Source organism: Chaetomium globosum, genomic scaffold (assembly GCF_000143365.1).
Source record: "Chaetomium globosum CBS 148.51 scaffold_5 genomic scaffold, whole genome shotgun sequence".
In the NCBI taxonomy this organism is placed as follows: Eukaryota; Fungi; Ascomycota; class Sordariomycetes; order Sordariales; family Chaetomiaceae; genus Chaetomium; species Chaetomium globosum.
In genome coordinates, this window is record NT_165980.1 from 3,422,259 (window position 1) to 3,435,070 (window position 12,812).

The 12,812-nt window shown below is 58.6% G+C and overlaps 4 protein-coding genes across 4 annotated transcripts; 3 read left to right on the plus strand and 1 right to left on the minus strand.

Annotated features, from left to right (window-relative positions):
- Positions 1–726: 726 nt before the first annotated feature.
- On the plus strand, positions 727–2,853 carry CHGG_07958 (uncharacterized protein; the record flags this gene model as incomplete). Its single annotated transcript, XM_001225613.1, has 2 exons — positions 727–1,024; positions 1,214–2,853. The coding sequence occupies 2 exons, from the start codon at positions 727–729 to the stop codon at positions 2,851–2,853; spliced, it is 1,938 nt and encodes a 645-aa protein (XP_001225614.1).
- Positions 2,854–4,547: 1,694 nt separating this feature from the next.
- On the plus strand, positions 4,548–6,518 carry CHGG_07959 (uncharacterized protein; the record flags this gene model as incomplete). Its single annotated transcript, XM_001225614.1, has 3 exons — positions 4,548–4,868; positions 4,994–5,959; positions 6,018–6,518. 3 exons carry the CDS (start codon positions 4,548–4,550, stop codon positions 6,516–6,518), a joined length of 1,788 nt encoding a protein of 595 aa, XP_001225615.1.
- Positions 6,519–6,931: 413 nt separating this feature from the next.
- CHGG_07960 (uncharacterized protein) lies at positions 6,932–7,976 on the minus strand (the record flags this gene model as incomplete). Its single annotated transcript, XM_001225615.1, has 2 exons — positions 6,932–7,229; positions 7,453–7,976. The coding sequence occupies 2 exons, from the start codon at positions 7,974–7,976 to the stop codon at positions 6,932–6,934; spliced, it is 822 nt and encodes a 273-aa protein (XP_001225616.1).
- A 2,472-nt stretch (positions 7,977–10,448) lies between these two features.
- On the plus strand, positions 10,449–11,783 carry CHGG_07961 (uncharacterized protein; the record flags this gene model as incomplete). Its single annotated transcript, XM_001225616.1, has 1 exon — positions 10,449–11,783. One exon carries the CDS (start codon positions 10,449–10,451, stop codon positions 11,781–11,783), a length of 1,335 nt encoding a protein of 444 aa, XP_001225617.1.
- Positions 11,784–12,812: the final 1,029 nt, after the last annotated feature.

The following is a 12,812-nucleotide window of genomic DNA, read 5'->3' on the forward strand; positions in this document are numbered from 1 at the left end:
ACAAAACAGTTTAGATTGGAAGGGGTCTGGAAGGTGTCCATTCTCCCACAGCGCATGCTGTGCCTCCCCCTCTAACGCGGGGTAGTGCACCAAGGTCATCGCGTCGCGTTTTTTGGCCAAAATTTTTGTCCGCCGCAGCAAATTAGCCGCCTCACGCGTCTCATTCGGGAAGCCACATCGAAGTCGACAGCACTTACTTGCTCCTGGAACAAAATAGTGAGGGGCAGGACAAGTTGGGAGGAAACTGGGACGGAGGCTTGGGCTCGGTGGCGGCCCGGAAGGTGAGACAGCAAGCAATGCAGCCTGGTTGCCGCGGAAGTTGCGCGGGCGATGGCAGGCGATGCCTTCTTGGCCCTGGGACGCGGGAAAGTAAACAATGCAACCCTCTTATTACCCCCTCAATCCGCCGCCTCGGTTGTTGTCCCGGTGCTTCCCACACATATTGTGTATCTGCTTCACGCATCCAATTGCTAACAAGCATCATTGATCGTCATCGCGACTGAGCTTCTTTTTTCTGATCAGATATCCCCCAGATCTCAAAAGCTGTCCAGGCTGGGGATCAAACACCCCTCATTCCCGGCATTGGCCAATCGCGTGTTTGTTCTTGCGAAATTGCATTTCGATCCCCCCTCCCCGGTCCCCCACATCACCGAGCCGGCGAGTCGAGACACACTTGGCCAGACTGGGCTTATTTCGGGGGGCTCCCGGTGGTAGTATTTAAAAGACATGGCAACCACTTTGCGACCTCGGCCGTGCGTCGAGCTTAACATCCACGACGACCACTCCCACAAAGACACCCACTGCGACACAACCATATCGGCTCTTGGCGAACTTCCACTCAACAATATCCAGAACGTCAGACGCAGGACCAGCATTGAGTCCCTTGCTCGTCGACTAGACAATCTCCACATCTATAATAACGACAAGGAGAACATCTCGCGTCCCGCTGTGGAAGTTGCTCCCCGAATCCCATCGGCAGCACCCAACACCAGGGATACTCCTTGCGACAAGTCTCACGCAGAAGGTATACAACTGTGCTGACTGGTAAATTTATTGCTATACGCTGACGTCGAAGGCGTTCCAGACTTTGTGAATAGCAATCCGCTTGCCTTGGCTAGCCAGCAACTTCCCAGCACCAAGGAGCAACTGTCGAGGCACCAGGAAGGTCAGTTCGAGTGGTTACTTTCAATTCCCATTAAATCTGCCGCCACAGGGCGTAGACACCGCGGCGATTCTCACGGCGACGCGGACCTGCGCCAGGGCGAAAAGACGCTGTACTTCGGATGCAACCTTGTCAAGCGCGAGCCGCAGTCCGGTGCGGCCGAAGGGGGCCAGTCGACTAACTTGTATACCTTATTAGCCACCCGCGTCAAAGCTGAGGAAGAGTTTATTATCAGCCGGCCCCCTGTGTTTGATACGATGGAAGTAGCGGCTGCGGACCAACTGCGCCTAGCAGATACCTCCATGGCTGGACGCCACTACGAACGTTTGGAGGTGCCCAAGAGCCCAGGGCTGGTTGTGGAGGTCAACGAAGTCGGCGCCGATCGCGATGGTGACCGCTCCCGGCCACTGTCACGGATCGAGGATTCGGTTGAGGCCCTGGACAAGCTCGAGGAAGAGATTGAGGCACTCGCCCAGGTCACCCGTCTTGAGCGGATGCTTTCTCCCGAGGCCACCGCGCCTAAATTCAAGGACACGAGCGCACAGTCGACGCCGCTAAAGCGAATCACCTCGGTTCGGGCACCAGCCTCCGCCCGCAACAAGACGGTGGAGCGCAGCTCTTCAGTGCGCAAGCCGACATCGACTAAGGAGGATGAAAAGCCGACCGCCTCGTCTGCGCGAAAGGTGGCTCGACCCACCAGCCTCCTCCCACCGAAGCCACTTGCCAAGTCTGGCAGAACTCCGACGGTATCGACATTCGAACTGCCAGGCGAGGCTGTGGCCCGTCGCCTCAAGGAGCAGCGCGAGCAGCGCATGTCCCAGCAGATCTCACCAGAGCAAGCCGCTGCCCTAGCGGCTGCCTACTCGCCCTCGAAGCCGCACTTCAAGTCAGCCAAGGCGCCTACCCGGCCGACCTTTGAACTTCCCGGCGAGGCCATCTCCCGCAAAAAGCGCGAGGAGCGCGAGGCCAGGATCCAGGCCCAGGAAGAGGAAGAGCGCAAGCGGCGCGAGTTCAAAGCCCGGCCGATCCGCTCTAGCCTAGTGCCTAACTCGGTACCGCGCGAGACGCTCGCCAGTCTGGCACGCCAAAAATCCCGGGCGACCGAAAGCTCGGCCGACTCGGGCACGACAACAGTCACACCCGTGGCCAAGAAGCGCCAGTCCACGCACTTTGGCTCCTCCAACTCGGCCACCGCCCGCGCCTCTAAAACCAACCCATCCACCACCACAACAACAACAACAACAACAACAACAACATCAACAACCCCCTCCTCCTCGGCCGCCGCCACGCTCCCTACCCGCGGCCGCAACCCCAACGCGCACCACCTCTCCACAGCAGCAGGGGGGACCACACCACCGACGACGCTCACGCGTGCGGCGTCGACCTCGACGGCTAGTGTCCACTCGCGCAGCAGCAAGGTCAGCGCGGGCGAGGCGGCGCAGCAGAAGCAGCGCGGGAAGGAGGTGTTTGCGCGCGACAACTCGTACGCGGCCGAGCGCGAGCGCGAGAAGAAGGAGCGTGAGCGCGCCGCCCGCGAGGCGCGGGAGCGCGCGGCCGAGAGGAGTCGCGAGTTGAGTCGGCTGTGGGCGGAGAAGCAGAGGGTGAAGAGGGAGGGGGAGGAGAGGAGAAGGCGGAGGGAGGAGGGGTTGGTGGTGGGGGGGGAGGGGGTGGGTGTGGAGGGGAGGGGTTAGAGATGAGCGGAGGTGAGGTGGTGTGAGGAAAGATGAGGGGACGAAGGGTGAGAAGAGGGGATGGGTTGAGCCGAGATGAGGAGAGGAGAGCAAGGGTGGTGAGAGGAAAGGTGAAGAGATGAGAGAAGGGGTAAAGGTAAAGAGAGGTGGCCGGGGTGTTTGAGGCGAGGGGAGGTTGGTGATAACAGCTGTCTTGGGGGGACTGTTTCCGAGTTGGGGTTGGAGGTTGAGCGGTGCTATCTGACGGCGGCGGATGGCGGTTGTTCGTGGGCTGGGAGTGTTGAGGGTCTTGGCCCCGTCTTGAGAGTGCCTGGGGATATTGTCTGTATCGACGGAAGCCCATCAATATCCTCCGCCAGAACCCACGCTCAGTCGAAGTACAGCCCTTGCATTTTGGTGCTGGGTGGCTTCGGCGAGGGCGGTTCTGACAGACCAGAGTGGGCGGTGCATGGCGACTGTGTGCTTTTGGAGTTTGTCTGCTAGGTTATGCGGCTTCTTTTTTCCTGGCCGTTTGGCATTCTTGTTATTTATTTGGACGGGGGTGTTTGGATCCGGGGCGTGCATGCGCTCGGGGTTACGGCGCCCTCGTTAACTATGGGTTACTGGCTGGGCAGGAGTTTAGTGTTAGTTACCCTGTCGATGAGACATTGCTATTATTTGTCTAGTAGGGAGTCGGCTTCTTTGTGTCACAGAGTGGCTTGAGGAATAGAAGTATGCTGTTACGCAGTAGGTGTAGGTCTGCTTCTATGGTAGTCTTGGTCTTATCATTCTCTCTTACTTCTTAGACTTCTCGTTTCGCTTCCTTTTTTAGTCTTCTAGTTTCCTCTTCCTTCCTCGGCCTTTTCGGTCTCTCCCTTTCTTCGTTCCTCTGTCTATCTTCCCTCCCTGGTCTTTGTTCCCTCTTCCTTTTCAAGTATTTCCTTCCTTCTTTCCAGTCTTTCCGGTCTCTCCCCTTTCCCATCTCCTCTTCACGTATCCAGGGTTAGGGTATCAAACAGCCTTGTTGAGTCCCGCTTCTCCGATTCCAACCTGCCAAAACATGGATCTGCACACAAGAAATTTGTTGCAAGTTGAGTTGGGAAACCCGCTGCCATGCTTCGTTTAACCAGTATGATGCTGCTTCCTCCATGCTCAATACCAATTGATGCACGTGCGACTTCCTCTGGTTATTTTTTTAGCCCCCAAACTCGCATACGCGTCCAGACCTGCGCTCAGCCCTTCCGGATCTCGTAACGAAGCATTTTGAACGGATTTCAGAATTCCACCTTACAATTTCCCCCATGGTCGCCCCTAATATATGCTGTACCCGCCTCGTCGCCTTCTGTTTCGCGCCCTTTCCCGCAGCTTTCTGTCGTGTCCCGGACTGTATTTGCTCCCTTAGCCGACCGGAAACCGTCAACCAGCAGCTGACTTTTCCGACTCCTCACTGTGACACTGGGAGACTGGGGAAGTTCTCCGACTCAATATGGCAAACAAACGGCAGATTATAGCCGGGTAAGCACCTGGAGTGAGACACGCCAAGGTCTCTCCGCAATTCCGGTGGATCTCTTGGGCCGTTGGAGACTTGGGGCTCTGACAGTGTGCACAGCGACCACGATAAAGACAGCCAATCCCGGCTCTTCGGCTCGCCGCCTCCGCTTCGCACATCCATGAGCTGCGTCGCCCAGATAAAGCGCCGGGTCTCCCGCCGTACCATGCTGGGCTGGTCCTGGCTATCCGCTCTTGGTGTCCTAGTGTTGTTCTGGTTCTACCTCTACAGCCACGGGTATGGGCTTGGTCGACTGTCTAGTTCGCCACTAAACAACAACATGGACACCATTCGCCCCCGCGTCGTCTTGCCCCAGGGCACTTATGTTGGCACAACGCTGTTGGCGTCGTACCGCTTCGCCAAACCAGTCGAGGTTTTCCGCGGCGTACCTTATGCCCAGGACGCAGGGCGGGCCAGAACCGCTTCCGCCCGCCCCAGCCGCTGCCGGAGTCTAGGGAGAACCTTTGACGCCATAGCATGGGCCAAGGTATGCCCGGCCGAGGGCGTGGTGGCTCGTAATATGAGCGAGAACTGCCTCAACGCAAACATCTACCGACCTGCAGAGGCTGATCGATGACGACGAGTTTTTTAAGCCCGAGTATGACGCCGAAGGGGACGACGCATTGGAGGCCGGCGCAAAGAAGGACGCCGCAAAAAGAGAGACCGCGCCTACCCGTCGTGGTCTATGTCCACGGCGGCGGTTTCAACAAGGGCTACGGCACCGAGCGGAACATGGCCAGCTTTGTCGCCTGGGCCGAGGCGCCCATGGTGGCTGTCAACTTCAACTACCGTGTCGGCGCGCTGGGGTTCCTGCCGTCGGATGTGACCGCCCGGGAAGGGCTGTTGAACCTGGGGCTGCGGGACCAGCAGATGCTCCTGGGCTGGGTCCAGGACAACATCGAGGCCTTCGGCGGCGATCCCGATAACGTGACCATCATGGGTCTCAGCGCAGGCGCACACTCGATCGGCCACCACATCATGCACTACGCCCGCTCTTCCGCCAAGCCCCCTTTTGTCAAGGCCATCCTCGAATCCGGCGCCACCACCGCTCGCGCTGTCTTTTATCCCACCCACCCGCGCCACCTGGTTCAGTTCCGCGAATTCCTCATCGCCGCGGGCGTTGAAGGCGTCCCGGAATCCGAAATCTTCAACCACCTACGCAAACTCCCCCTCTCCACCATCGTCCAAGCCTCCCACGTTGTCTGGGATAAGTACCACGACAGCGTGACGTGGCCCTTCCAGCCCGTCATTGACGGCGTTAACACCCTCGCAAACTCGAGCCAAATAGGCGGCCTATCCTCCACCGCCACACCCCCACTCATCCCCGAACTCCCGATCAGCTCCTGGGCCTCAGGCACCCACCTCCGCATCCCCATCATCACGGGTTTCAACACCAACGAAGGCACCTCCTTCGTCCCCGCCGACGCCAACACATCCGCCGAGTTCCGCGCCTTCTTCCAAACCCTCATCCCCTCCCTCACCCCCACCGACCTCGACCAGCTCGAGGGCCCTCTACCCCGACCCCGTCACGCAACGCGACAGCCCCTACCGCCTCGTGCCCGAGGGCGCCGGCCTGCAGTGGGCGCGCCTCGACACCGCCTACTCGCACTACGCCTACATCTGTCCCGTGCTGCAGACCGCCCACTACATGTCGGCGGCGTTCGCAGCCAACGGAGGAAGTACTAGCGCGCCCGTCTACGTCTACCGCTACGCGGCCACGGCCACGCACGACGCGGCCAACCACGGCGACGAGGCCTTCGCCGTCGCCCACGACATGTGGGAGCTGCGCGGCCGGCCCGGCATGCGCGCCGTCGCGGACGATATGCACGGGCGGTGGGCGAGCTTTGTGGCGAGCGCGGTGGCGAGCCCCAATGAGAGGGGCGGGGATGTCGCGTGGCCGGCGTTTGTTTCGCCCTTTGCGGGTAAGGATGCGGGGGAGGGGAAGATCATGGTGTTTGGGGAGGGCAATGATGAGATGGGTGGGGGGTGGCGGAAGGGACGGCCGGCGAAGGTGGTGAAAATGACCGAGGAAGAAAGGGAGGCGTGTCGGTTTTGGTGGGAGAGGATTGGGCTGAGTCAGGGGCTGGGGAGGAAGGAGTGGGCGAAGAAGCCTGTTGAGAATGCCTCGAGGCTGTAAGATGTTTTTGTTTGGTTGTTTGTTTGGTTTTTTGAGAGGGTAATGCAGGATACCGAGCGACGGTTGGCGTTGGGAGTTACTGTTGTGCTTTGAAGGCTGGGTGGGGATTCTGTGGTCTCAAGCGGTAATAGATGGAATATTAGACTGTTTCTTTTGGTCTGTAAACCGTCCTGATGTTGACCAGCCATCCCTGGCCAAGTCTAATCATGTATGGGGTCCTAAAAATCTGCCGCCGAGAAAGAGAATCTTCAAATACATGAGCCTTCCTAGTGTCCCTGCGCTGCAATGCTCCGATGTTGTCTCTGCCATAATACACAACCCTATGCACCTCTACAAGTCTCTTACAACAAACAAAACAGCTCACACCCCAAAACATACATCAACTACCATTACACCACCTCCATCCTCACTCCCTACTCCCTAAAAACCGACCCCAACACCCCCCCCATCATCCCCCTCACCCTCCTCGGATTCTCCCTAAAACACGTCATCACCACCGCCGTGCTCACCGCAAACACCACCGTCTCCCGCCACTGCTTGGCGAGGGCGTAGCGGCGCGGGAACAGCGTGGCCAGCGCGCGGGGCGCCACAAACAGCGCCATATCCTTGCGGCGCGACGCGTTCTCCAGCAGGATGCTCCAGCCGCAGAGCACGCAGCCTGTGCCGACGCACACCCCGCCGTCGATGGTTTGGCGCGCGGCCGTGGTTTTGCTGAGGAGGTGGGGCCCGATGCGTGTGCGCGCGAGGCAGACGCCGTAGTAGAAGAGCGTTATGAAGGCGGCGAGGAAGGCGGAGGAGCGGGAGGCGGAGAGGGTAATTCGGTGGAGGATGGTGAGGAGGGCGGCTTGGCGGGTGGTCGGGTCGGATTTGGGGTTGCGGTTGCGGGTGCGGCCGCCGCTGCGGAGGGCGAGGAGGAGGGAGAAGGGGGAGGTACGAGGTCATGGCCCAGCGGAAAGAGCGGGCGAAGCGTGATAGGGCGTGCCACTCGCACGAGGGCCCGAAGCCCATGTGCACCATCTCGCAGGGGAAGGGCACGGAGCGCGCCGGGTCGCCCCAGGCGGCGGGCCAGCCGTAGTCGGCGCACATGCCGCCGAGGAGGTCCGCCTGGCCCGTGTCGCGGCCGTAAATGAGGGTGCGTTGGCGGCAGCGCCGGAGGGCTTCGATGAGGCGGGGGTCGACGGCGGCGGCGGACGAGATCCACTTGTTGTAGGCGCGCGGTAGTCGTGGTGGGTGGTAGAACCACGCCCACATGACGAGGCCGCTGGAGAGGGCGAAGACGGCCGGGTCGGCGAAGCGGGAGACGGCGCGCTCGAGTGCTGTCCACTTCCCCGCGGCTACGCGGCGAGTGCGTCGTCGGTGCCAGAGCTCGCCGACCACGACGTCTAGCGCGCGGGTGAAGGCGAAGAGGGTGAGGTCCAGGGTCCGCCCCGCATACGTCGACGGTTTGGGGCTCGCCATCCTGCCCGGGCTCCGATCTGGCGTGACGTTCGGTGAAGCTTGGGGTTTGCTTAGACTGCAGGAGCCTTAAGCTCATCCAGGCTGCGATGAAGGAAGCCACCCACCGCGAGAGCCTGTAATATGTGTGACCTTGGTTAGCAATGCAGCAGTAAGGAAGTTGACAGGGGTGGTGTGTTACCTTCTTCGAAGAATGGCAGGGATACTCCCGGCATGACGTTCGAATAGAGATCTTAAAGGAAGCTGGAAAAAAAAGGGGGTTGAGTTAGTGCGTTGCACACGTCATCAGGGGGTGACATGTTACGCGAGTATGTACACACCTCAAGTAATTGTAGTACCGCCAATGAGGAGCGGCGCAGGAAGGTCGGGAAGCTCTGCTTGTCGAGGGGGGGCTAGAAAAATACGCCGGAGAGCTGTAGCAATGAGCTTCAGGTCTGAGATCTGTATACGGAGCGATGAAGCCTGTTGCTCCTGTGTTACCATCATTTGCTTGTTGCGGGTTTAATGCTGGTCGTTTTTTAACAACATAAGGGTGAGCAGTCTAGGGCCAATTGCATACGCATACCCGAACAAGTATGCGCGTACTAGGGGTTGGAGTATCGGGGCGATCCCGCTATCCCACCTCCTCCGTGATGAGAGTGTGGTTGATGCGGCCATGGAGTGTGGTAGTTGGTGATGATGATGATGATGGATAGGTCGACAACACAAAGTAAAGGGGGCGATATGTGATTACCTCGGCGCGTTTGAATACCAGTTAAGCGGCCAATGGAATGTTCCTTGCATATTCAACGCGATGCAAGCTGTCCAGCGATTTTGGAAAAGCAATCCATATACACTTTCACTGTTGCCGCAACCCTTCTAGGACTTTTATTCAAGTTGCAAAACCCATCTTCAAAGTTTGCAACTGCAAGTTACTGAGCCGATGGAGATGGAAGGTACATACAAAGCCTGGACTGAGCTGAGCGGATGCTAAACTGCATACCCTGAGTTAACCTCGGGACATGTGCCCCATAATAAAATGACAACCTGAAAACCACCCTGGTCCCCGACCCATCCATCCCCCCCGCAATGCATGTAATTTGGGCGCACAGGGGCTGATCTGATCCCGCGGCGCCCGGTTGTTTCTCGTCCCATCTCCAAGTGAAAGCACACTGAGCCGCAAAGCACGAGATGGTGAACCGTAGTCCCGGGAGCATGGCTGAGGTTGCACTAACGGGTCCAACCATGACTTCGGTACTCTGCCATTTGTATGCTACACAGTCCAAGACATCAATACAGTACCTACAACATCCCGGCATGCATCTCGTGCAGTCATCGATGCGGCTGACGCCGGTTCGGGATAGGTTGTGGGTGACAACCCTATTTGACCCGACGCATGTAGTGATTGCCCTATGATGCGCATAGCTTACCTCCTTGGCCCTCCTTGACATGTAACATGTTCTGAAAAGGGGAGGGCACCTGGCCACCCCATCTCCTTCCTAGAATGGTACGAGTACGAGATGACGAGGCAGTAATTGGGACTCGGGCAGCCTTTGAGGGCAGGCCGAACCCAGTCGATCATCGTATCTTGCAGCTTGGCCGTTCACAACCAAGGTTGATGCCAAACGTGTGAAGTGCACTAAGGGTCAGGAACTGGACGATTACATCACTGGGGAAGTCGCATTCTCGTTTCCCTCTAGGATGCCCTCGCGCTGCTCGGCGGTGGGGCACCGGTACCTGGCCTCCCATTTGATGCGGGGTGTTTCGAATGGTGCAGCAAAGAGCGCATGTGACAATTCCCCAAAAGGACTGGACTAAGGTAGGATAGTGGACCAGCTGCCACCGCATAATTGCATAGTCGAGACACATTCCCTTCTCCGGGTAGTTCGTCGCAAATTGGCAGGTACATACGGTAGACGTTTCAAAACCTGCAAATGGAGGAACGGATCATTGCCTGGATGGGCTGTGAACTTTTGCAATACAGCGGACAGTGAGTGTCTTGGAGTAGGTAGGAAAGATGGAATTCTCCACTTGCCTTCGTCAACCCCCCAGGAAATTCAAAACCCAATCACATTTGATCCCCCGCACCCTCGATAACTCGGTGGTCTCCTGGCCCACCCCAGCAGACCCTGACCACTAAGCTCAGGCCCCTGTCATTCCAACTTCTTGACAACCCGGAACGAGAACACAAAGCCTTTCTTCACTTTCCCATCCCGCCCTTCGCTGGTGACCACGGTCCTAAAATACGACAAACGAACGTCCGCTCAATACTTTCTACTCTTCCACCTCTGCCATCCCAGCGCTCAATGATTGCACCGTCCCTATCAGCCCCCCCTGTTGTTGTTTGCGCACGAGAACATGAATTATCGAACGCTCCAACATCCAAAGAGAGAAGATTCGCCGGTGTTAGGTAGTACCGAACTCCTTGACAATCGCGACCACCAGTATCTCAACAACTTTTTCAACTCACTCTACCCTCCGAAAGATGTGACCGACATGGCTACCACGGTAGAGAGGCTCAGTGGTGTTTATACGGCCGATTGGATGACGCCCCCCGCCAGCGTCGTGGCGCACCAGGTCACTCTCGGAGAGCCAGACGACACCATGTTTACCAAGATGTTTGGCACCTTCGATTTCTCCGCCGTACATAGCCTCGAAGAAGCAAGCCATTCAAATTCGCACGAACCACTCCAGCAGTCCCGCCGACTTCGAACTCTAGATCACTCAAATTTTGGCGCTCCCCCTTCTGCCTTAGAGCACCACCAGCCTCAAGGGTCGACCCAGTTGGGTTTCGGATTCTCTACTTCAGGGCCGTCACATTTCCCACAGGGCTATTTCAACGCCCCGCCAACCCCGGACGACGTGGCCGCCGCAGCTACCCTCGTGGGCGGCAGCGCCGGTCCCTACGGGATGAGCCTGTTCCCCGACCAACAGGCTTTGGCTCTCGAGACAATCACATCCCCGACCGGCCAAGTCCGACCCGAGCAACTCCGATCCACTCAACAAGCACTCCAACATAGACGCTATAACGAGCCTCTCGACACAGGGCTGTTCCGCCAGCACTCGAAAGAAAGCCAAACCTCCCCGTTTGATGTGCGGTTCGGTTCAGATCCAAATTTTACCACAGCCAGCTTTGTACCCTCGTCAGAAAACGAAACCACCGAGGCCCTTTCGGAGGGCCAGCTTGCATATCTCAACTGCCTAGAACCGAACCACAGCGCCGGGCCCACCAGAGCTGCGAGTCCCACCGCGTGGGCGCCTCCCTCCCCGAGCACGGCCGCAGGGAATTCGCTGCTCGTCCTAGGCCGGCACAGGACCATACCTCACATTCCACCGGCACCAGAGGAACCGCCAGCGCGGCGGCGAAGGACCAGCAAGACGGGAGCGCTCGGCATGGCCGCCAGCCCCACAACACCCGAAACACCCCGACGGCGCTCAACCGCAACCACCATACCCACCGGACTCAGCCACAGCGTCCCCGCCACGATTCCCGAGCTCAGCGGCCCGGAATCAACCACTTCGGCACCCAAACGCGGACGCAAGCCTGCGGGGGCCGCGCCCGGCAAGCGCGGGGCGCGCAAGAAGTCGCCGCGCACGGTGCTCACCGAGGAACAACGGCGGCTGAACCACGTCGACAGCGAGAAGAAGCGGCGCCAGCTCATCAAGGGCGGCTACGGCCGCCTCGCCGCCCTCGTCCCCGAGCTCACCATGAACGCCCTTAGCCGCTCCGACGGCCTGTGCCGCATGGTCGACTGGATCGAGAAGGCTCAGGAGGGGAACCGCGAGCTGGAACGCCTGCTGGCCTTGGCCACCCGTTCCGCTGCTGGGTAGCATCCTGGGTGGTGCGGCTGGGCGAGATCCGGTGGTGGTGGGCGTGCTACTTTTGGATATGGTTGGGGCGTTGTGTATTTTTGGTCCATGTCAGCGGTTTTTGGGTTGGGTTGGGTTTGATTTGGTTAGCGAGCGGCAACTCGTGGGATTACCTGCAATGGGAGACTGGCGCTATCGCCTCGGTGTAAAATCAGGATTCATGTTTATCTCTGTTCTCGGCTTTTCAACACAAGCGTCGCGTTACTTGTTGTTGTCATCTTACCCTATGTACATACCATTGTATCGACGGGCATGGCGGGATTGTTTCGGCGGAGTGAACGGGGTTGGTTCGAAAATGTCTTGTCCAGGAGGATGGCGGAATATTACCTTGATGCCATGCTGCACTGCTATGTCGGCGTTTATACCCAAAATAGCAGCGTCATATTAGGAGGCACATTGCCTCATTACCATTACGTAGTGTACTCAACTTCATATCTACGAGGTACCGTGATGCTCAGGCGTCTCCCAAGCTGTGATACCGCTCGTGCGCAAGCACAGCAAACCGCGGAACCAGCCGCTCACAGAGCGGACACAGCGCGGCATCGTCGTCGTCGGGCGCCTCGTCATTGTCCCACGCCTCATCCATCTCTGCCCCTGTCGATGTCGCCGTATCAATATCCATACCCATACCCATATCCATACCCACCCACCCTCCCCCTCCCTGTTCATCGTCATCATGGACACCATGATCACTATGATCACCATAACCAAGACCAAGACCAGCACCCCCCTTTTCCACATCCAACCCCCCACCCCCAACCTCAGGAGCCTCTTTCTCATACGCAGTAAACTCCCGCAACACCCCCTCCTGCCGGCGGATCAGGGCCCCGATGTCCCTGCCGTCGCCGCTGCCGCCGGCTCATGTTGGTGACGCACACGTTCATCAGGCCCGATGTTTTCACCTGGCGGCGAAGGCGGTGCTGGGGCTGGTGTTGAGGTTGGCACTGGCATTGGGGGCATGCCAGTCGTTGCCGGGGGGTGTGGGGGGGA